Source organism: Zingiber officinale, chromosome 1A, assembly GCF_018446385.1.
Source record: "Zingiber officinale cultivar Zhangliang chromosome 1A, Zo_v1.1, whole genome shotgun sequence".
Taxonomy (NCBI): Eukaryota; Viridiplantae; Streptophyta; class Magnoliopsida; order Zingiberales; family Zingiberaceae; genus Zingiber; species Zingiber officinale.
The window spans coordinates 134,159,864-134,181,387 of NC_055987.1; the positions used below are offsets into that span (position 1 = coordinate 134,159,864).

Consider the following 21,524-nt stretch of genomic DNA (forward strand, 5'->3'; position numbering starts at 1 on the left):
ATATCCAGGCCCTCAAAATTTAATTTGACCCAATATTATATTAAGAACAATAATTTTTTGAACATGAATATATTTGAAACAACTATGTACCAAACGTCAAATTGATATTTAAAGACATGGATATAATCAAGAGAGATAGACGAACACATAAAAACTAATTTCATATAAATCCGAAGTCGTTTGATCTATCAACTAATTTAATCTAAAATCAATTTTGATTTTAAAAAATAAAAAAACAAAACAATTCAACTAATTTAAAAATCAATCAAACTAATTTAATTTAAAATCAAACATTTCAATCTGCAAGCAAATCGATTCGACTACTTCAAAACACCAGTCAAATGATAAGAGTAAAATTAAAAATAAATACATGATTTGATCATTTTAAAACTTCCCAAATAGATATTTTGCAAACTTAATCACATGATTCGGTAAAAACAACTGAAATATCAATGTTCCAATAGTTCCATTCCTGTATTGACCTCTTTAATTTTCATGATTATCTCACTTTTAGTAGAGGTTTTATTCCCTATAAATTCTCAAAAATGAGCATCACTATATTGACAAAAAAAAAAAAAAAAAAAGAGAGAGAATTTGAAAAAAAAAAAAAAATCAAATTTTCAAATAGTTTAGAACTATATTATATTCAAGCGGTATGTTTCTTCTGGCATTGATGGCTAATGTAATTTGATTTTCTAGTACTCATGACCAAACTGTTAAAAGCTTCCTTTCATAAACAACTTAAATCATGGGCAGTTTCACTACAAATTATGGGCCAAATTCCACATTGGTTCCGAAATGCCATTAGATCAAGCCAAGCACTACCCTTACTGCACATATTACTGACATCTTTTACACCTTTATAAATAGAGAGCTTACTCAAAACAGCTGCCTGAAGGATCTGCATTTTGGACAATCCAAGGATGCATCAAGATCTTATGTAGGGAGAGCCTCTTTGATGAGTCCTTCACAAGGAGCTTCAGATCCAAAAAACAGAAAAAAGCAGTCTGAGTCTCAGAAAGAATTCAGAAGTCACCCGAATTTTGTTATCGCATGAAAATTCAAGTCTTGACCACATACCTTACTAATGAGATCCTTGGCTTCAGCAGAAATATGAGGCTCAGATGGGAACTTCAAATCAACTTTCATGATCCTGTTTGATTTTTTTTCACTCAGAATATATAACACCGAGCGCAGATAATCAGGAAAAGAGTGAAGCATTTAAATGTTTTACCTCCGGAAAGTGACATACTCATCTTCAGCTTCAAATGGTGGAACACCATAAAGGAACTCATAACAAAGAATACCTAGAGTCCAATTATCAACAGCGTGATCATGTTCCTTCTTCTCTACCATTTCTGGAGCAAGGTAGTCGATGGTGCCACACATGGTGTTCCTCTTAGAATTTGATTGCACGGCCCAACCAAAATCAGCAATTTTAAGTCGACCCTGCAAGAAAACCAGTTATCAAACATGCATAGATGTAGACATTGATACTGAAGATGTTAGCATTCCGTTTATCAATTCTTTTAATCCCACTCAGGTGGTTAATGGAGGAACTTAAGGCACAATGATAATCTAAGCATCCAGAGTTGGTTATGTTACTATGAGAGTACAAATAAATCTTAATGTTCATAATCTCATGACTGGGTGCAAGCATGCTTAGACTACCAGACCAACTATCTCTATGGTATACTTTTAGATATCAAAACTATTCTGAATAAATTAGTATTTTTTTTAAAAAAAAAAAAATCTGAACTTTATGATTCACTATTTAATAAGATCTTAATTTGACAACCTTGGCTATAACTGGTTACAAGGAAATATGTGAAACATTTAATTGGATGCGGGTTAAGCACAAAGCTATATCTTGACCCTCCATTTTCTTGTTATCAGAATATAGCTCACGGACAAAGTTCCTAATATGTTTGCCATAGCAAACTGATTCTTTTTGAGATTCAAATGTCAATATTCTGCTGAAGTGTGAAAATATAATAATAATGAGAAAGTTGACAAAAAAAAAAAAAAAAAAAAATCTGCAAGGCAAGGAGAAAAAAAGCGATTAGATCTGTGCAGTATTTTCTGCAAATAATCTTGTGGCTACGGCTCACAAGGTTTTCTTATTACCACTGATCCTGTCCAAGAGTCGAGCTGGTGGACGCTAGGAGTATGGCGCTCACGTTGACTGGATGCGGACTTCGAACGACTGAGACCTGCAACCACAAAACGTTAGTGCCGAACCAGGGAAGGATTCCCCGGCATTAGCCCTCTGACGCTCAAGTTAAATCTCCGGCGAAAGCAATTAGGAAACGAAGAGAAACGAAAGTGACAGAGTAACAATAGCTACAGTAGAATCCAACATACCTCCGTCGAAGCTTGGGGTCCCTTATATAGGGCTCCCGGGAACGCGCGTGCACGCTTCTCGAGGCATGCACACCTCTCAAAGATTTCCCTGATAAGACGTGTCAGAAAAGTATCCCTGACACCATACCTCAACAGCCCGAGCATATCCCGACAAGACAGTGGAAACTGGGTCATGCAATCACTGTTTTGTCGGTGGCACGAGTCCCTAAGAGGATAGCAGTCGATCCTTGTTTTGTCAGTTACTGGGCCGAGCGGGATGGCCGCTCGGTCAGCCTTCCTCAGGCTACCTGCCACTCTGCCCTTCGGCCAAGTGGTGTATCCGTTCGGCCCACATCCATTGTTCGCGCCGAGCGGGCTGTCCGCTTGGCCTATGCTTTGTTGGTACATAAGTTTTCTGAGCGTCGAAAGCTCGGTTTGGTGGCCGAGCTGTGATACTATCAGGTAAAGTCTTCCAATCGAGCAAATGAGTTGCCCCCGAGCGGACGATGGTATGAGGGCATTGACTGCCTTGACTTTGACCTTCCACCGTGGCCATGACCCCTGCGGGGCGAGGGCCCCGCCTTACCACCGGATCACGTGTCTTCCCCTCAAGTTTAATTGAAGGAGGCTGCAAGTCCGACTGACTGGACAGTTGGGTCTGGGGATCGGCAAGCCGATCGACCGTAATATTAGTTAGCTCCGAGTGTCGGCTGACTCTTAAGGCCGATCGGCGCCCCACGTGTTCGCACTTGGAGAATTCTTCATCCGCACCCCTGGGCCAAAGCAGTCAAAGCTGGCGTCATCCGAATCTCCTCGAAATTCGTGTAAATCACCTCATTAAAGTCGAGCACGCGCCCACGCTTGATAATGACGCCCCTTAAATGCTGCCCTGTGGGAGCATACCACATGTCGCCGCCGCACGTCCGAGGTGATAGTTGCTGATGTGACGCTTGGCGGTTTGAATTCAACTACCGGATTTGTGCTTCGGTCGTCGAGATCTAGATCTGACGACTTTGGTCGACTGAGTCCTATCTTTATAAAGTCGAGGCACCGCCTCTTTTTTTCACCTTGCGTCTTCTTCTTCCTCGAGAGCTGCCGACGACCCTGTGACCAGCGCTCCGGCGACTCCTCCTTTCTGTAAGCCTCCTCGAACTCCCCTGTCGTTGGTCTTTCGTAGTCCCACCCTTCTTGTCCCACGCCTCAGTCTAGCGTCTGCTGTGTTTTTCAGTCCAAGTTCCTTTTTCCTCGACCTCTCTGTCCTTCTCTATTTTCCGACAATGGCCAATTCACCGTCGGCGGACCCTGCTCCCGGACTCTGGTATATCACAATAGAGACCAGGTTCGAAGCGAGTGACGCTGTGGGCCTCATAAATGCCTTTGACATTCCCTCCGACCACGAGATAATTCTGGCCTCTCCATCCGATCGGCCGAACGACCCGCCGAATAACACAATCTGTCTGTTCAAAGACCAGTTTGTGGTCGGCCTCAGGTTTCCCATCCACCCGTTTATACTCGAAGTTTGCAATTACTTCCGTGTCCCCCTCCCACAACTCGTCCCTAACTCCTTTCGCCTTCTATGCGGTATTGTCGTGCTATTCTAGCTGCACGACATCCCACTAACTCCTCGAGTCTTCCATTATTTTTATTATCCCAAGCAGTTCGAGATAGGGACCTATATCTTTCAGTCTCGGATCGGTCTGGTATTTTTTGATAAGATGACCACTTTAAATAAACACTGGAAGGAGTACTTCTTCCTGAGACTCCCCGAGCGGCCCAACTTCCAAATCCAATGGCAGGTCGGACTACCACCTCAACCGGACTTGAAGAAGTACAAGAGCCGGCCGGATTATCTGCATGCGGCGAATATGCTGTCCGGCCAGAAGTACGACATCTATAAGCTATTGCTGGAGGGTGTTCTGTACATCTTTGGGCTCAGTCTGATCCGCACGAGGCTCCCGAGCAGCTTAGGTATGGAATTCCTCAGCTCTTTTCCTTTTTGTCTAACTGATTTCGTTTTTTCTTTTGCAGCCGACATTATGATGCGAGCGCGAGCTGCCGGTATGATGAAGCTTAAGGACATCGAGATCGAGGCAGTCGCTGCGAAGGAAATGGCGAGCCTCGGCATGACGCCGATCGGCTCGCACGAAGGTACACCTGAGAGCGAGGGCACGCCAACTGTAGACGAAGGCGCTGCCGATCGGACAACTTGCCTAGAAGGGGCGAGTGACCTACCTCCTGACATGTCGCCCGTCGCTCGGACCGAAGGCTCGAATTCTGAGGGTGATAATCTTCCGCTCAATAGGCGTAAGCGACGCTGAACAACCACACCATCTCGTTCTGCCACTTCAGCGGTGCGGGTCCCAGAGCAAGGGGGCACCTCATCTTCCGCGACCGTCCGTGAAACGGTAGAGGCCATTTCCTCCGACCGGACCCAATCACTTTCCGATCTATCGCCCGAGCCCATTGCGGCAGAGCCAATCGCATCCTTGCCTCCTCGTCGGAAGATTTTACGATCCGGCATCCTCTCGGCTTCAACCGGTCAATCCTCTGGTCCTGCAGCATATGCTCAATCGACCGGGAGCGGCCGCCGATCCGTGACGGCCATTCTTCACCTCCCAACGGAGGAGTTCTTGGCGGCCGGCGATCAACCGCTAACTCCAGAACATCAGATACTCATCCACGGGAGCGGCCGCCGATCCGTGACGGCCATTCTTCACCTCCCAACGGAGGAGTTCTTGGCGGCCGGCGATCAACCGCTAACTCCAGAACATCAAATACTCATCCACGGACCGCTCGCCAAGGTTTGGGAGGAGGCCCGAGCATGTGCCACAACCATGCCTCCAGGGCTCCTTGCCAACAGCCACCTGCAAATGTCCACCGGGGTATGTATACAATGATCAATTCATGGTTTTACCTCCGTCCGACATTAACATTCTTCAGTTCGGCGACAGTACTGGGTGGAGAGCGTGGCGATGTGTCGACGCCTGGCGCTTGTGGAGGATGAGCTCAAGAAGCTCAAGATTTCTGGTGGAGCATCCTCATCCCAGGGGCCCTCAATTGTCGAACTACAGGCCAACCTAGCCAAGACCAATAAACTTCTGGAGGCCGAGTCGAAAACATCTGCCGATCGGGCTATTATGCTAAGCCGGCTAGAGACACAGGTGAAGTCCTACGTCCAAAAGATTGAGCTGGCCACAACAAGGAAGAACCGAGCCATAGCTGACCTGGAGCTGAAAAATCAAGAGGCTCGGAATCTGGCCCAGAAGCTCCAAAATCTCGAGGACTGTATGGTCACCGAATGGGACAACCGCTCGGCTGAGGTGGCTTCTCTTAGGGGGCAGCTGAAATCCCTTGAAGAAGCTTTAGACGCCTCCCGCGCTACCTTAAAGAAGTATCAGGAGGACGAGCCGAGCCGCTTCGAGACAATGAAGCAGGAGTATCTCCGCTCAGAAAAATTCACGGACAAAGTTGTCCATCGTGTCGTTCGGTCTTTCGAACTAGCTGTCACCGGGACGTTCAACCAGTTGAAGGCGAGCCGGCATCTCCCCGAGGCTCTGACGGACGACGTCGTCAACTGGCAACAGTTGAACGACTCGATGCCCAACGAGGTTTTTGACTGTCTTGAGTGAGGGCCTTGTAAAAAATTATTTTTGAAGTATGCATATACGCCAGCCAATCGGCAGGGCTATCCTTTTGTGCAATGAATATTTACCCGTTCGACGAAATTTTCCTAGTCATTGCACTCCTTTTCTTTTGTCGGCTTTTGACCCTCCTGATCGGCGATGATCGCCCGTCTGCCTGGTCCCCTTTCGCTTCCGACGACATGTTTGGCTATAGGTCGCGAACGGCCAGTAATGCGTGTATAGACCTGGTTCATCTTTCGACCCTTGAAGGTGAATTAGGTTGTTACTTCTTGGGCTTAGGATTGCCACTCGACCGTACGTGGAGACCTGGGTTTAACGTCGTCGCTCGATGATTTGATGAAGACTCGGGTCTAAGGTCGCTGCTCGACCGTCGGTGGAGACCTGGGTTTAACGTCGCCGCTCGACGATTTGTTAAAGACTCGGGCTTAAGATCGCCGCTCGACCGTCGGTGAAGACCTAGGTTTAACGTCGTCGCTCAATGATCTGTTGAAGACTCAGATTTAAAGTCGTCGCTCGACCGTCAATGGAGACCTAGGTTTAACGTCGCCGCTCGACGATCTATTGAAGACTCGGGTTTAAAGTCGTCGCTTGACCGTCGATGGAGACCTGAGTTTAACGTCACCGCTCGACGATTTGTTGAAGATTCGAGTTTAAGGTCGTCGCTCGATCATCGATGGAGACCTGGGTTTAACGTCGCCGCTCGACGATTTAATAAAGACTCGCCATTCGGCATGAATTTTGGGAATCTTTTGATTTCAATCCTGCATTCACAGGGTGTAGGGGTATTTAAAATACATTGATTACATTGGCGCACCTCTCATCCGGCTCGATATGGCTGGAGGTGGTTCGCGCTCCATGGACGTTCGAGTCGTCGCCCGTCCTCATCCTCCAAGTAATAGGCGCCCGAGCGGAGCTTTTCCACGACCTTGAAGGGTCCGGCCCAAGGAGCTTCCAGCTTAGTGACGTCGCCGACCGGCCTCACTTTCTTCCACATAAAGTCGCCAACCTGGAATGACCTTGGGATCACCCTTCGATTGTAGGTCTACTTCATCTTCTGCCGGTAGGCCATCAGCGGGGCGGCGGCTTTAGCACGTGTCTCATCCACCAAATCCAGCCCCAGGAGCCTCCGCTCGGCGTTGTCCTCGTTGTAGTGCTGTATCCGATCGGACTCGACTCCGACCTCTACGGGGACGACCGCTTCGCCCAAGTGAAAGGGGGTTGCTCCCGTTCCTTCTTTGGGGGTCGTGCAGATCGCCCAGAGCACGCTGGGAAGTTCGTCCACCCAGCTACCTCCCATATGGTCAAGCTGCGTGTGTAGGATCAGCAAGATCTCCCGAATGACAACTTCGGCCTACCCATTACTCTGAGGATACATTGAGGTGAAGGCCTGATTAATGTCATACCCCTCGCACCATACTCTGAGCCCTTGACCCACGAACTACCTCCCGTTGTCCGTGACTAGCCGACGCGGGATGCCAAACCGACAGATAGGGCTGTAAATGAACAAAGCGTTCGTGAACAAGCTTGGTGTTCGGCTTGGTAAGAATTTGTTTATGTTCGTTCAATATACATAAGATTAATTAAACAAAAAATCTTGAACAGCTCGTTAAGCTAAACAAACAAGCTTGAACACATATGTGTTCAGCTTGTTAACATTCGTGAACAACGTTCGTGAATAATATTCACGAACCATATTTATTAATAAAACTCTTTTCAATATACTAAATAAATAATAAAATAAAATAAATAAATAAATTTAAAGTATCAATCTTAATAACCAATCAAATAATTAAAAGTTTCAACAATCAAACAAGTTTGAATTAAGAGCTTGATAACATCTAAACGAATCAAGCTCAAACTAAACTCAAGCCAAGCTCGAACCAAACTCAAGCCAAGCATGAATTGAGAGCTTGATAACATCTAAACGAACCAAGCTCAAGTCAAGCTTCAAACAAGCTCAAGATCATAAAAAATAAACCAAGCCAAGCTTGAACACTCATTTCAAAAGCTTAGTTCATTTTAAGCTCGGCTCGGCTCAGCTCGATTATCTTATCAAACAAGCTTGAACACCCCAAAGCTCGGTTCGGCTCGGCTCGTTTACAATCGTACCGACAGATGATGTGCTGGCCGATGAACTTCTTGACTATCTGTTCGGTTATTCTGGCTAACGGCTCGACTTCAACCCACTTGGAGAAATAATCGACTGCCACAAGTAGGAACCTCCCGTTGTCCTGTCGCCATTGGAAAGGGCCCCACGATGTCCATGCCCCACTGATCTAACAGGCAAGACACCGTAGACGTCTTCATCTCCTCGATCGGCCGGTGCGAGAGGGTATGATACTTCTGGTATGACAGGCAGGTGGCGACCGTCCGAGTGGCGTCCTCCTGGAGGGTCAGCCAAAAGTATCCCGTGAGTAGAATCTTCCTGGCTAATGAACGATAGCTCGAGTGTCCTCCGCACGATCCTTGATGTACCTCTTGCAATATATAGTCGGCATCCTTTGCTCCGACGCACTTAAGCAGAGGCCTGGAGAAGGCTATTTTGTAGAGCTGATCTCTGATGAGTGTGAATCAACCGACCCTCTTTTATAACAAACTGGCCTCCTCTCGATTGGATGGTGTGGCTCCCGATCGTAAAAATTCTATCAGCGTCGTTCTCCAATCATTCAGGAAGGTTAGTCCTTCCATCCGGTCGATGTGAGCCACTAGAGATACCTACTCGATCGGTCGTGCAATAACGATCGGCGAGAGCGAGCTGGCCAATTTGGCCAATTCATCTGCAACTTGGTTCTCCGCTCGAGGGATCTTTTATATGAGACCTCCCGGAAATCAGTCCTCAGCTTTTCGAAGGCTTCTGCATAGAGCTTGAGCCGCACGTTGCTTATCTCGAATGACCCGGCCAACTGCTGAGCGGCTAGTTGTAAATCTGAATGAATTAGGACTTTGAGGGCTCCGACGTGCCGAGCGGCCTGTAGCCTGGCTATAAGCGCTTCGTACTCGGCTTCGTTGTTGGTAGCCCCAGTGTTGGCGCGCCCGAGGCGCGAGGCGCGCCCGAGGCGCGAGGCGCGCCCGAGGCGCGAGGCACGCCCGAGGCGCGCGCTTCTTGAACATGAGGTTGATGACTACTAAACTATTGACACACTCATATAATATGTCAAATATGATAACTATTAATATTCCACACACATCAATATCAAATATGAGAAGCAAAGCAACACCATAATAAAATTAATAAAAGTTTCAAACTTTCAAGTTTCAACTTTCTAATTTACACTAACAAAGTTCATCAAAACAAGCGTAATAAGTCAAATTAATCATCAAGCTCAAGATCATCCTCATTGTATTCTTCTTCTTCTTTATCTTCATCTTCTTCAAATTCAATTTCTTCTTCTTCTTCTTCATCTCTAAGTCTTAGAGATGAGTGTCTCATAGAGGAAGATGTATTTCCCTTCTCAACTTGTTTAGGCCTAGCATGTGAACTGGAGGTCATGGATGCAATATTTTTTCCTCTAGTACAATATTCAGGCTCTTCAACTCCACTAGCCCTAGCAACGACATCCCATGTTAAGTCATCACCTTCAAAAACTAACTCATCTTCTTCATTATCGCTTTCTCCATCCATTTTACCCATCAGCCATTCATTACTATCATCAATATCTGCCAGAGAGATGGGGTCAATCTTATCACGTGCATCATACCGAAGTTTCAAGGCACGATTATATTTCACAAATACCAAATCATTTAAGCGTTGCTGAGCTAGCCTATTCCTTTTTTTGCTGTGAATCTACAAAATATTAAAAATCATAATAAGTATAATAAAATAGCAAAGAATATTTTCTACTTATAAATGTAACATACTAATAGTATTAAACATTTATATTTATTACATACCTGCTCAAATACACTCCAATTGCGCTCACAACCAGAAGCACTACAAGTGAGGCTAAGCACTTTAATAGCAAACTTTTGCAATTCTGGGGTATTTGCTCCATAACATTCCCACCATTCTGCAGGAGATAATGCTCTTCTATGTCTAATTGTCACATTCCTCCCAAATAGCCCTTCTGCCTTTCAATATATAGAGAGCTGGGTAGTGATTTTATCTTGCTCGGCAGCGCTTGAAACAAATCTCTCCATAGTTTCAAACAAACCATTCACCACTTCTCCACAGATATTTGAATCTGTGTATGAATAAAAAAATTCTGGATTCAGATAATGTCCTGCAGCATGCAGAGGCCGATGAAGTTGACATTCCCATCTCGCATCAATGATCTCAAACACTTCTTTATATTTCTCTTCTTTCTCCTTAAAGGCCTTCATAATTGTTTCTTTTGCCCTATCCATAGCCTCATAAATATAACCCATTGCAGGTTTTCTTTCGCCATCAACCAGTCTCAAAACACGGACTAAAGGGCCATATATCTTTAAAATATGCACAATACTGTTCCAAAATCTAAGTGTCATGATGATTTTAGCTACCTTCTTCCCTGCCGCTTCTTTTGCCCATTTACTATCTGTCCAATCCTTTGAAATGAACATTTTTCTTAAATTTTGCTTCTGTAGGTGCATCCTTTCAAGAGTGAGAAAAGCAGTAGCAAATCTTATGACACCCGCCCGACAAAGCTCTTTTTGTCTTGTGAATTGCCTCAACATATTTACCATGCCGGGACGAATATAAATGTAAGCATTCACACTCATTGCCTTCTTCAATGTTGCTTTAAAATCAGGCAATTTCCCAATATCTTCTAAGATCAAGTCGACACAGTGAGCAACATAAGGAGTCCAATACAAATGTGGCCTTTTTGTTCTAATAATTTTCCTACAAAAGAAGTTAGAAAAGTAGATAAGTATAACATATATAAGAAAAATCATATTGATAAGAAAGAATTAAATAGATTCTTACCAGCAAGTACATTGTTACTTGCACTATCTGTAACAACTTGAACAACATTTACTTCTCCTACACGCTCCACAAATCGATCAAGCAACTGAAATATTTTCTCTCCAGTCTTTGCATAGTTAGAAGCATCAACCGATTCGATGAAAACTGAACCTTTAGGAGAATTCACTAAAAAATTAATCAATGTTCTCTACCTTTTGTCTGTCCACCCATCTGCCATTAAACTACAACCATACTTGGTCCATTCTGTTTCACATGACTTAATGTAATCATTTGTCACACTATCAACAGCCTTTTTTAGAAAAGGAACCCGCACCTCATGATAACTAGGTCCTTTTAGACCTATACCATATTGGCCAACCAAGTCCAACATTCTTTTGAAGCTTGAATAGTTAACGGCATTAAAAGGAATTGCCGCATCATACATCCACTCAGTTATGGCCATACAAGCTTTTTCCCTCAATTCTTTCTTGTATGCCTCATTTATCGTAGTTTGTCTTTCTTTACCCTTTCTACTTTCAACATTTTTTTGTATATTAGGAGCAAAATACGTATCCATTGGACCTATTTGTCTAGGCCTTTTTTGCATATTCACTGATCTAGAACTTGTACTTGTACTTAAGGCGGCGGCACAACTTTAGCTCCAATATCATCCATATCAATATCATCACCAAGAGGGTCTACATCCTCAAAGTCCATTGTCGCAAGTTTAGAAAGATTACTTTTCTCCGTCTTTTTCTCCATGAAAATTTTAATTTCTTCACGTACATGAGGCAAACATTTTTTGCAAGTCGTAGTGTTTCGAAACCCCCCAACAAGATATTGTTTTGCACGATAAATACCCCCTTTTGTAACTTTTTGACAAAAGTTACAAATTAAATCATTTTTATTATCCGGATTAACTCTTTGAAAATAATTCCATCCTGGATCTTTTGACATATATGTTGGAATATCACTACTACCTTCCATGATAATTGAATAAGAAAATAGTCTGAAAAATTTAAAATAAAAATAAAATCAATAAGGTACCAATAAGAAAAAAGCATTGTACAATCTGTACCAGCAATTTAAAAGTAAAACTTAGACCAATTCAGGCATTGTACCTACAGCTTGAAAAATCAAAAACTAGTAAAAAATAAAAATATTCATTTCAAAGCAAAACAAAAAGCAGTAAAGACAAAAAAAATAAAAAAACAGTAAAAAAACTAAAACACTGGACAATGGACAGCACGCCAGCACCAACACAACAAAACAAAAAGCAGTAAAGACAAAAAAAAATAAAAAAACAGTAAAAAAACTAAAACACTGGACAGTGGGCAGCACGCCAGCACCAACACAGCAAAACAAAAAGCAGTAAAGACAAAAAAAATAAAAAAACAATAAAAAAAACTAAAACACTGGACAGTGGACAACACGCCAGCACCAACACAGCAAAACAAAAAGCAATAAAGACAAAAAAAATAAAAAAACAGTAAACAGCAAAACAAAAAGCAGTAAATACAAAAAAAAAAGAAAAACAGTAAAAAAATTGAAATACTGGACAGTGGACAGCAGCACGCCAGCTGCAGTAGGAAGTTAGCAACATTAAAAAGTTGAAATACTGGACAGTGGACTAGAAAGTGGACACGAAACCAGGAAACAGGAAAACGAGACGAAGAACACGAACCGGACAGCAGCGAAAAGAATACAGAACTGCAACAGGTAAAAAATACAGAAAAGAAGAAGAAAAAGAACGAAGAGAAGAAGAGACGAAGAAGATGATAACAGACGAATAAGAAGAAGAAGAGAAGAAGAAGAAGAAGAAGTGAAGAACAGAAAAAATAGAAAAAAGAAGGAAAACATACTTGGCGACGATGCAACTCAGCGATGGCGCGACTCAGCGATGGCGGCGGCGGACGGAAATGGGTTCAGGTTTCTTCCTCCCTTCTTGCGTTCTCTTCCTTCCTGCGTTCGCGTTTTCTACTGTGTTTCTGCTGCTGTTTCGCGTGCCCTAATTCCAAACAACACTGATTTGGAATGTTATTTTTTGGTTTAAAATCCAGATTTGGTCACGATCTATCGCGGCGCCTCGATCGCGCCTCGATCGCGCTTCGTTGAGGTGCAAAGGGGCACGAGGCGCGCCTAGGCGCGCGCCTGGCGAACAGCGCCCGCCTCGCTTGGGAAGATGCGTTTTTCCCAGCGCCTTGTGAGCCTAGCGCCTCGGGCGCGCCTCGGGCGCGCCTCTAACAACACAGAGTAGCCCGATAATTCAGCCGAACGGACAGCTGCATCTGCTCTTCCTGGGGGGAGATCAGCAGTATACCGATCCCGCTTCTCTGCCGAGTGGACGACCCATCCAAATATATCTTCTAGACAGCCTCTGGTTTAGGATTTTATACTTCCGTGACAAAATCCGCCAAGGACTGCGCTTTGATGGCCGTTTGGGGTTGATACTGAATGTCGAACTCGCTGAGCTCCGTTGTCCATTTGATCAACCGTCCGAAAGCCTCAGGATTGAGGAGGACCCTCCCCAGGGGGTTGTTGGTCATAACAATAATTGAGTGTGTGAGAAAGTAAGGCCGGAGCCTCCGAGCAGCGAGTACCAACGCGTAAGCCAACTTCTCAAGACCGATGTAGCGAGACTCAGCATCTTTCAATATATGGCTAAGAAAGTACACCGGCTGCTCATCGCCATTCTGCTTGACTAGTGCTGAGCCGACCGCATGCTCAGTCGAAGATAGATAAATTCGAAGCGGCTCACCGGCAATGGGTTTAGCATGTACAGGCAACGAGTTGAGGTATGCTTTAAGTTCCTCGAATGCCCGGTCGCACTCCTCGTTCCACTGAAACTTGGTAGCTCGACGTAGGATCTTGAAGAAGGGCAGGCTCCGCTCGAATGACTTAGAAATGAACCGTGACAGGGTGGTTATCCGACCGGTGAGCCTCTGTGCTTCCTTCAAATTTCTTGGTGGTGGCATATCCTGCAGGCCTTTACTTTGTTGAGGTTCACCTCAATGCCGCGCTCGGTGACGATGTAGCTCAGGAAACACCCACTTCTTGCGCCGAACAGACACTTATTGGGATTCAGCTTGATTCCGTATGTCCTAAGTGTTTGGCAGGTCTCATTGATATATGCACAGAGGTCAGCAGCTCGGAGGGACTTAATCAATATGTCGTCAACATATACCTCCATGTTGCGACCGATCTACCCCCGGAACACTTTATTCATCAGCCTTTAGTAGGTGGCTCCCGCGTTCTTCAGTCCGAACGGCATAACGTTATAGCAATAGGTTCCGTCGACCGTGATAAAGCTGACCTTCTCTCGATCTTCTCAAGCGAGCGACACTTGATGGTACCCTTGGTATGCGTCCAGCATGCATATCAGCTCACACCCGGCAGTGGAGTCTACCATCTAATCGATCCTGGACAGGGGATAGAAGTCTTTTGGGCACGCCTTGTTGAGGTCTCGGAAGTCGATGCAGACTCGCCACTTATTGTCGAGCTTGGAGACCAGCACAACGTTTACGAGCCAGCTCGAGAACTGAACCTCCCGTATGTGACCGGCCTCCAGGAGCTTCTCGATTTCCGCCCGGATGATGAGATTTTGTTCGGCGCTGAAATCTCTCTTTCTCTGCTTCACCGGCCGAGCATCCGGTCAGACATGGAATGCGTGCTGCGCAACTCTTGGAGAGATCCCCAGAAGCTCGTGTGTCGACCATGTGAAGACATCGTGGTTATGCTGGAGACACACGATCAGCTCGGCTTTCTGCTTGACCTCTAGATCGACAGCTATGAAGGTAGTAACTTCTGCTCGACTCAGGTGGATTTGCACCTCTTCCTTCTCTTCGTACACCAAAGTAGGGGGTTTTTCGGTTATGGCGCTTACCTCCAGTCGGAGTGTTTTCCGAGCGAACTTCGCCTCGGTCTTGACCATCTCGACATATCAATGCCGAGCAGCCAACTGGTTACCCTTGACTTCTCCCACCCGGTCTCCCACCGGGAACTTGATCTTCTGGCAGTAGATGGAGACTACCACTCGAAATTCATTGAGGCTCGATCGGCCCAAGTTGACGTTGTATGCTGAGGGAGCGCCCACCACGATGAAATTTGTGGTCCTCGTCCTTCTGAGTGACTCCTCCCCGAGTGATATGGCTAACCTCGTCTGGCCAATCGGTAGAACTTCGTTGCCAGTAAACCCGTACAGCGGGGTTGCATTGGCAGCAACTCACCCCGGTCGATTGGAGCTGGTCAAACACCTTCTTGAAAACTATATTCACCGAGCTGCCTGTGTCAACGAAGATTCAGTGAATAGTATAGTTAGCGATTACCGCTCGGATGATAAGGGCGTCGTCGTGAGGAACTTCAACTCCCTCTAGATCTTTGGGCCCAAAGCTGATCTTGGGCCCATTCGCCTGCCCTCGACTGCAGCCTACTGCGGGGATCTCCAATTGCCAGGCGTATGATTTTCTTGCTCGGTTGGAGTCTCAGTTGGTCGGACTGCCGACGATGATGTTGATTTCGCCTCGTGCAACGTTACTTCTGTTCTCCTCCTGCCGAACGGACGGTTTGCTTCGCTCGCGTGCAGCTCGGGCGGGGTCAGCGCTTCTCCTATGGGGCTGCTGGGGTGATCCCCTTGCATCCTCTCGCCGCCCGGCGTTCTGATGCCCGAGTCGCCGGTCAAGGGAGGGAGACCGTTGGCGATACTTTCTGGGCGTTGGTTGTGCGACCGAATTGAATCCGCGACAATCGCGGATATTGTGAGTTGCTGACTGGTGGAAGGAACAGAACATAGGAGTCCATACCTTTCCTTTTGGTTTTGGACGCCCGGAGGCCACGTGCTGAATGACGTGTGGCCTTGCTTCTTGGTGTGGCCGTGTCCCTTCGGCTTAGGGTCCCCGAGGCAGCTGATGGTTGATCGGTGACCTTCGTTCGATCGACGCCGATGGTTCGGATGGCGTTTCCTTTCTTCTCGTCGTCTGTGCCTCTTCCACGTTTATGTATTCGTTGGCCTTCTTCAACATGTGGTCGTAGTCCCGAGGTGGCTTTCGGATAAGCGACCGAAAGAAGTCTCCGTCCACGAGCCCTTGGGTGAATACATTCGTCATGGTCTCTGACGAGACCGATGGGATATCCATAGCTACCTGATTGAAGCGTTGGATGTACATTCGGAGGAACTCTCTGGAACCTTGCTTCATGGAGAACAAGCTGACGCTTGTCTTCTGGTAGCGTCTGCTGCTCGCGAAATGATGTAAGAAAGCCACTCGGAACTCTTTGAAGCTTCTTATTGATCCGTTCGGCAAACTTCTGAACCACCGCTGAGTCGAACCGGAGAGCGTTGTGAGGAAGACTCGACAATTCACTCCATCTGTATATTGGTGGAGGGTGGCAGCGTTGTCGAACTTTCCCAAGTGGTCGTCCGGGTTGGTTGACCCGTTGTATTCCCCGATCGCCAAGGGAGTATAGTGCCTTGGTAGCGGATCTTGCAGTATCACCACGGAGAATTGACGATTGATCCGCTTGAGAGACAAATCAGCTTGGAACGCTTTTCCTTTTCTCACATTCCGAACGGGCGCTTCATCTGAAGAAGGGCCCCTCTCTTGATTGGCCTGAGCAATCTCTGAGGGAGTTTGAAACAATGCCCGATGGAATGGAATAGACACGGGTGAAGCCTCTCCGTGAGTGTCGATCGACAATTTATTTTGCCCCCATATGGAGTACTGCTCCGGTCGGTCTTCGTGCGCCGCTCGGCCTCCCGAAGCTAAGGTCGCTTGCTGTGCTTGCCGATCGGCAAGCGCTTTCTACTACTGTTGTTGCTCGACTATCTTCGCAGCTTGTGCCTGTACGAGTGCATCGAGCTCCTCCTGAGTGAGCATCATAGCGTGCAATCGTCCAGCTTCTTCCATCTCCTCGCTCCGAATGCAGGCGCGTTCCCACAGACGGTGTCAAATTTAATCTTGTCCGAGAGACGAGGCGGTGGATGCTAGGGGTGTGGTGCTCACGTTGACTGGATGTGGACTTCGAACGACTGAGACATGCAACCACAAAACGTCAGTGCCGAGCCAGGGAGGGGTTCCTCGGCGTTGGCCCTCAGACGCTCAAGTCGGATCTCCTGCGAAAGCAATAAGGAAGCGAAAAGAAACGAAAGTGGCAGAGTAACAATAGCTATAGTAGAATCCAACATACCTCCGTCGAAACTTGGGATCCCTTATATAGGGCTCCCGGGAACGCGCGTGCACGCTTCTCGAGGCGTGCACACCTCTCAAAGATTTCCCTAATAAGATGTGTCAAAAAAGTGTCCATGATACCATACCTCAACAGCCCGAGCATATCCCGACAAGTCAGTGGAAACTTCTATCGTACGATTCTCTGCCTGACCATGTCGCCCACCATGCTGTCTGTCGATGGCACGAGTCCCTAAGAGGATAGCGGTCGATCCTTGTTTTGTCGGTTACTGGGCTGAGCGGGATGGCCGCTCGGTCAGCCTTCCTCAGGCTACCTGCCGCTCTGTCCTTCGGTCGAGCGATGTATCTGCTCGGCCCACATTCACTGTTCGCGTCGAGCGGGCTATCCACTTGGCCTATGCTTTGCTGGTACATAGGTTTTCTGAGCGTCGGAAGCTCAGTTCGGTGGCCGAGCTGTGATACCATTAGGTCAGGTCTTCCGATCGAGCAAGTGAGTTGCCCCCGAGCGGATGATGGTATGAGGGCATTGACTGCCTTGACTTTGACCTTCCACGTGGCCATGACTCCCTGCGGGGCGGGGGCCCCACCTTACCACCGGATCAACCACAATGAAACAGAGAGTCAAACTTCTTTCTTTGATTCCTCCTCAAATAGTAAATCACTACATTGCATAAACTTTGATGTTTATGCAAGCAAAAATGTTAAGAAGAAGAAAGCTATGACACCTAGATTGTAGTTTCTTTATGGGTGAATTAATAGTCCAAATTCGGAGGCAGAAACATCTCATTAGTATTGATGGAAGCATTACTGAAAGAGGGATGGAGGCAATTAAACACCAATGCTTCTCTGCAGTTGTCTTATGCAGGATATGACCAGTGTCTGTATTGTTTTCGGGGACTTTAAGCTTGCAGGGAATTATTCAGTTAGATGAATTAATGGAAATAAGAAGGTTGATTTAAGTTCTAAAGCGTCACAAGGTGATAGTGCAGTCAGATTCATGATTGCAACTGAAACTGAAAAGAATCATCAAATCATCATGGAGAATAATATTAAATGGCATTTCTGGTATATGGGAGATTGCTGCCAGATTTGACAAGGTTGAACTTCTACTCATACCTAGGATGTCCTGAATATTCAAAGATTAATCTCAACGAGTTAAGACCAAAAAACAAAGTGAGAAAGTAATCATAAAATAGAACATTTCTGTGATCTTAGGTAGGACCGATTATTTCTGTAAAAAAAAAAGTGTTACAGGACTTTTCTTTTGTTTCCTGGCCTATGCCACAGTAAAGTTCTTTGATTTACATAGCTCATTTTTATATGATCATAGTTTTGAATCTTAATAATTTCCAATATGTAAATGGAATATTTGTTATTTTTGAGAAAAGAACTATATTTCCGTGTTTCTTGTAACTCAATCATATCAGAAATTTACTTGACACAATGACCTGCTAAAACAGTGAGCAGAGGGAGTTGTCTATATTTTTAATGAATTGAACCTTAACAATTCTCAGTGATATACAAATTCTTTCAGAGAGTTCCACCAGCATCCAGAAGCAATCATCAACTCAACAAACTAACACATAATTTTAAGAAATACCGACATTCTAAATATTTTAAACAACCAGAAAGACTTGGAAAATAAATTATAGTGAGTTAGTGACAAGTAATTGAACCAGGAAATGTGCACCTCAATATCTAGCAGCAGATTCTCCGGTTTGATATCCCGGTGGATCACATGCTTCCCGTGGCAATACGCCAGTGCTCCCGCTAAGCTCGCAACATACTACCAATTTGAAAAAGGAAAAAAAAAAAAACTTTGAATCATCCACGATGCAGCAAAAGGATCTTTAAGTAACACTAATTGTTTCTTTCTCGGAACATTTCTCACGGTGGCAGTTCTCTTCTCAGAAAAATGATGAAGGCTCTTGAGTAGTTTGTAGAGCTCGCCGCGGGCTGCATATTCCAAGACCAAGAAAACGCGCGTCTCGTCATGGAACCATGCGAAGAGGCGCAGGACGTTCGAATGGTTCAAGTTGTGTTGGATCTCAATTTCCCGCCGGAGGTGGGAGTGCGATCGGTATTTCTCCAGCTTCGCCTTGAAGATCACCTTTAGGGCAACCACATACCCGCTCTGGACACAGTTCCGACGCCAATGACATCGCCAGGATGAGAAAAACCGTATTTTTTAAAGAAGAAATTCGGAAACTAGAGGAGTGAAAACCCTAAACAATACTTGTTTCTCCCTGGCGAGGTAGACCTTCCCAAACTTGCCTTCTCCTATGAACTTGCCAATCTCGAAGTCTGCGATGCTCCATTCCTCCTTCGCCATGGAAGGACTTTATCGAAATCGAGGGAGGAGGCGGACTCTGAGGGCTGAGGCGGCGCAATTGAAATTGGTTTTTCAAATTTGGGATCAGAGATCGGATCTCGGGTCGCAAACCCGTTAACCTGCGCACGTGCCAGAAGTTACCAGATTCCGGTTTCAAACCCATGAAGCAAAGTGGCGTCGTTTCTACTCCCTGTTCTCCGCCTTCGCCGGCCGACTATCTGAAGAGAAATCCCTTCGCTGTCTTATACAGAAGATCTACGGTGAGCTCTTTGTCCTCCTCCTCCGCCTCCTCCTCACTTAAGGTGCAAGTACTTAAGGTGCAGCTGAATACTTTTCATCAGACATCAAGGCTATATTGTTACTCCGGTGATTTGTTTTGGCCAGATTTGATATTTGTTTTCCAAAAGGTTTATGAATTTCGCTCCCTGTATTTTTGACATTTGGTCTGCTTTCCTGAGGGCTCCCTGGCATCTGTTTTGATTGAGCTTCTCCATATTGCTCAAGTTGTCTGCATATTCACTTTGTAAATGCTGGTATTTGGATGTTATTTCTGTGGCATTAAAGACCTTATGCAATACCTGAAGATTTAACTTGGCTATAAATAGTTCACATTCTATGTGCCTAAATGAACAGGTACTTCTCTTGTTCATTATTAGATCATTATCCAGATATGGTTTCTAACATGTTACTACCCATTCTTTATCTTTTGTCTACAATGTTTATACAAGGAAACAATTACTTTTGGAAACAATTGGGAAATATTGTACCTGCTTAATGGCTTCAAGGAAACAATAGTAATAAAAGGCATAGAGAGACAATTGTTGTATATGGAAATTACTTTCCAAGGATCCACCATCACTCACAGTTCCACTGGTAACTTCCTCCTTCTCGGAAACCTTCCGGAGGTGGAGAAGTCTCTTACAAGCTTAAATAAAAAAAATACAACAAGAAATGCAAACAATATTACAAAAGAAATTGAAACCGACTTTACAATGAGGAATCTTCTTTTGCTTGTTCTTTTCTTGCTTTGGTTGGCCTCTTGATGATTAGAAAATGCAGCAGTACTTCTCTCTAAAATCTCAAGAATCAGCGTTACGAAATCTTCACGAAACCCCCTTTTCTATGGATGCTTTTGAGCTGGAAAACGTCTTCCAATCGATTGGCCTTACCCCCAATTGATTGCCATGTAGGATCCGACCATTCAAACCTGTAGAATAACCCTTTTTTGCCTGATCAATCGATTGATGAATCATATAGTCGTTGATAGCTTCCAATCATTAAGTCAATTGATTCCGAAGCCTCCTATTCTCACGAGAAAACACTACTAATTGATTGACTATGCTGAGTTGATTAACCCAATTGATTCAGCACCCTTCTGTTCCCTCATGAAAACCTTGCTAATTGATTGGTCTAATGTCAAACGATTGACCAATCGATTCCGAGTCCTACTATTGCTCTCGAGAAAACACGGTCAATAGATTACTCTAATCGATTTCTTTGGGTTAATTGATTACTATAATCGATTCCCCAACCCTAAATTGGAATCCGAGTTTAGGGTTTACTAATCGATTATTGTCTCTCACTAATTGATTGATAACCCTGAATTCAGTCTTTCCAAGCTGAATTCTCATCTTGCCTGGTAGTCGGTTGACCTCAACCTACCAGGACTTCCTTTGTCCAACATCCATCCATTCGTGACCTGTTGGGATTTCTCATTGCCTAGCATTCGGTCAACCTTGACATGCTAGGGCTCCTTCTCCAAATGTTCGATTAACCTTTGATTCACTTGGATTTTTCACTTGCCAACCTTCCCATTGGACGCCACATGGATTGCTTCTCGTAGTCGCTTTGTGCTCGTCATTGAATGTGCAGCAAATCTTCAATTCAAATTTGGACACCACATGTACTACACTTCGATTTTACTTGGTATCCACCTCCTTGAGATGACTAATCCAAGGGTCCACTCCTCACTCACAACTCCATTAAGAACTTCCTCCTTCTCGGAAACAGAGAAGCCTCTTACAAGCTTGAGTACAAAGAATACAACAAGAAATGCAAACAAGATTACAAAAGAAATTAAAAACGACTTTACAATGAGGAACCTTGCGTTGCTTATTCTTTTCTTCCCTTGGTTGGCCTCTTGA

General features: G+C 45.2%; 1 protein-coding gene, 1 long non-coding RNA gene and 1 pseudogene across 2 annotated transcripts; 1 reads left to right on the forward strand and 2 right to left on the reverse strand.

The window, feature by feature from the left end:
- Nucleotides 1-705: 705 nt before the first annotated feature.
- Nucleotides 706-19,423, reverse strand: LOC122034275 (serine/threonine-protein kinase Aurora-3-like). The gene is made up of 6 exons (XM_042593453.1): nucleotides 19,285-19,423; nucleotides 18,940-19,182; nucleotides 18,739-18,834; nucleotides 1,235-1,449; nucleotides 1,081-1,153; nucleotides 706-977 (listed from the first exon to the last, which is right to left on the reverse strand). Exons 1-6 carry the CDS (start codon nucleotides 19,378-19,380, stop codon nucleotides 876-878), a joined length of 825 nt encoding a protein of 274 aa, XP_042449387.1. The 5' UTR covers nucleotides 19,381-19,423; the 3' UTR covers nucleotides 706-875.
- Nucleotides 9,765-10,745, reverse strand: LOC122034266 (annotated as a pseudogene).
- LOC122034281 lies at nucleotides 12,510-19,819 on the forward strand. Its single transcript, XR_006126671.1, has 2 exons — nucleotides 12,510-12,798; nucleotides 18,960-19,819. It is a non-coding gene; the product is annotated as an uncharacterized LOC122034281 (long non-coding RNA).
- The last annotated feature ends 1,705 nt before the right edge of the window (nucleotides 19,820-21,524 follow it).

Excerpts from the sequence above, each read along its gene's own strand:
- LOC122034275 (XM_042593453.1), bottom strand. The coding sequence starts at position 19,380 with ATGGCGAAGGAGGAATGGAGCATCGCAGACTTCGAGATTGGCAAGTTC. Across the intron at positions 18,835-18,939 it reads CTGAGAAGAGAACTGCCACC|TATGTTGCGAGCTTAGCGGG; the intron begins GTGAGAAATGTT and ends TCAAATTGGTAG. Across the intron at positions 1,154-1,234 it reads GAGTATGTCACTTTCCGGAG|GATCATGAAAGTTGATTTGA; the intron begins GTAAAACATTTA and ends AAAATCAAACAG.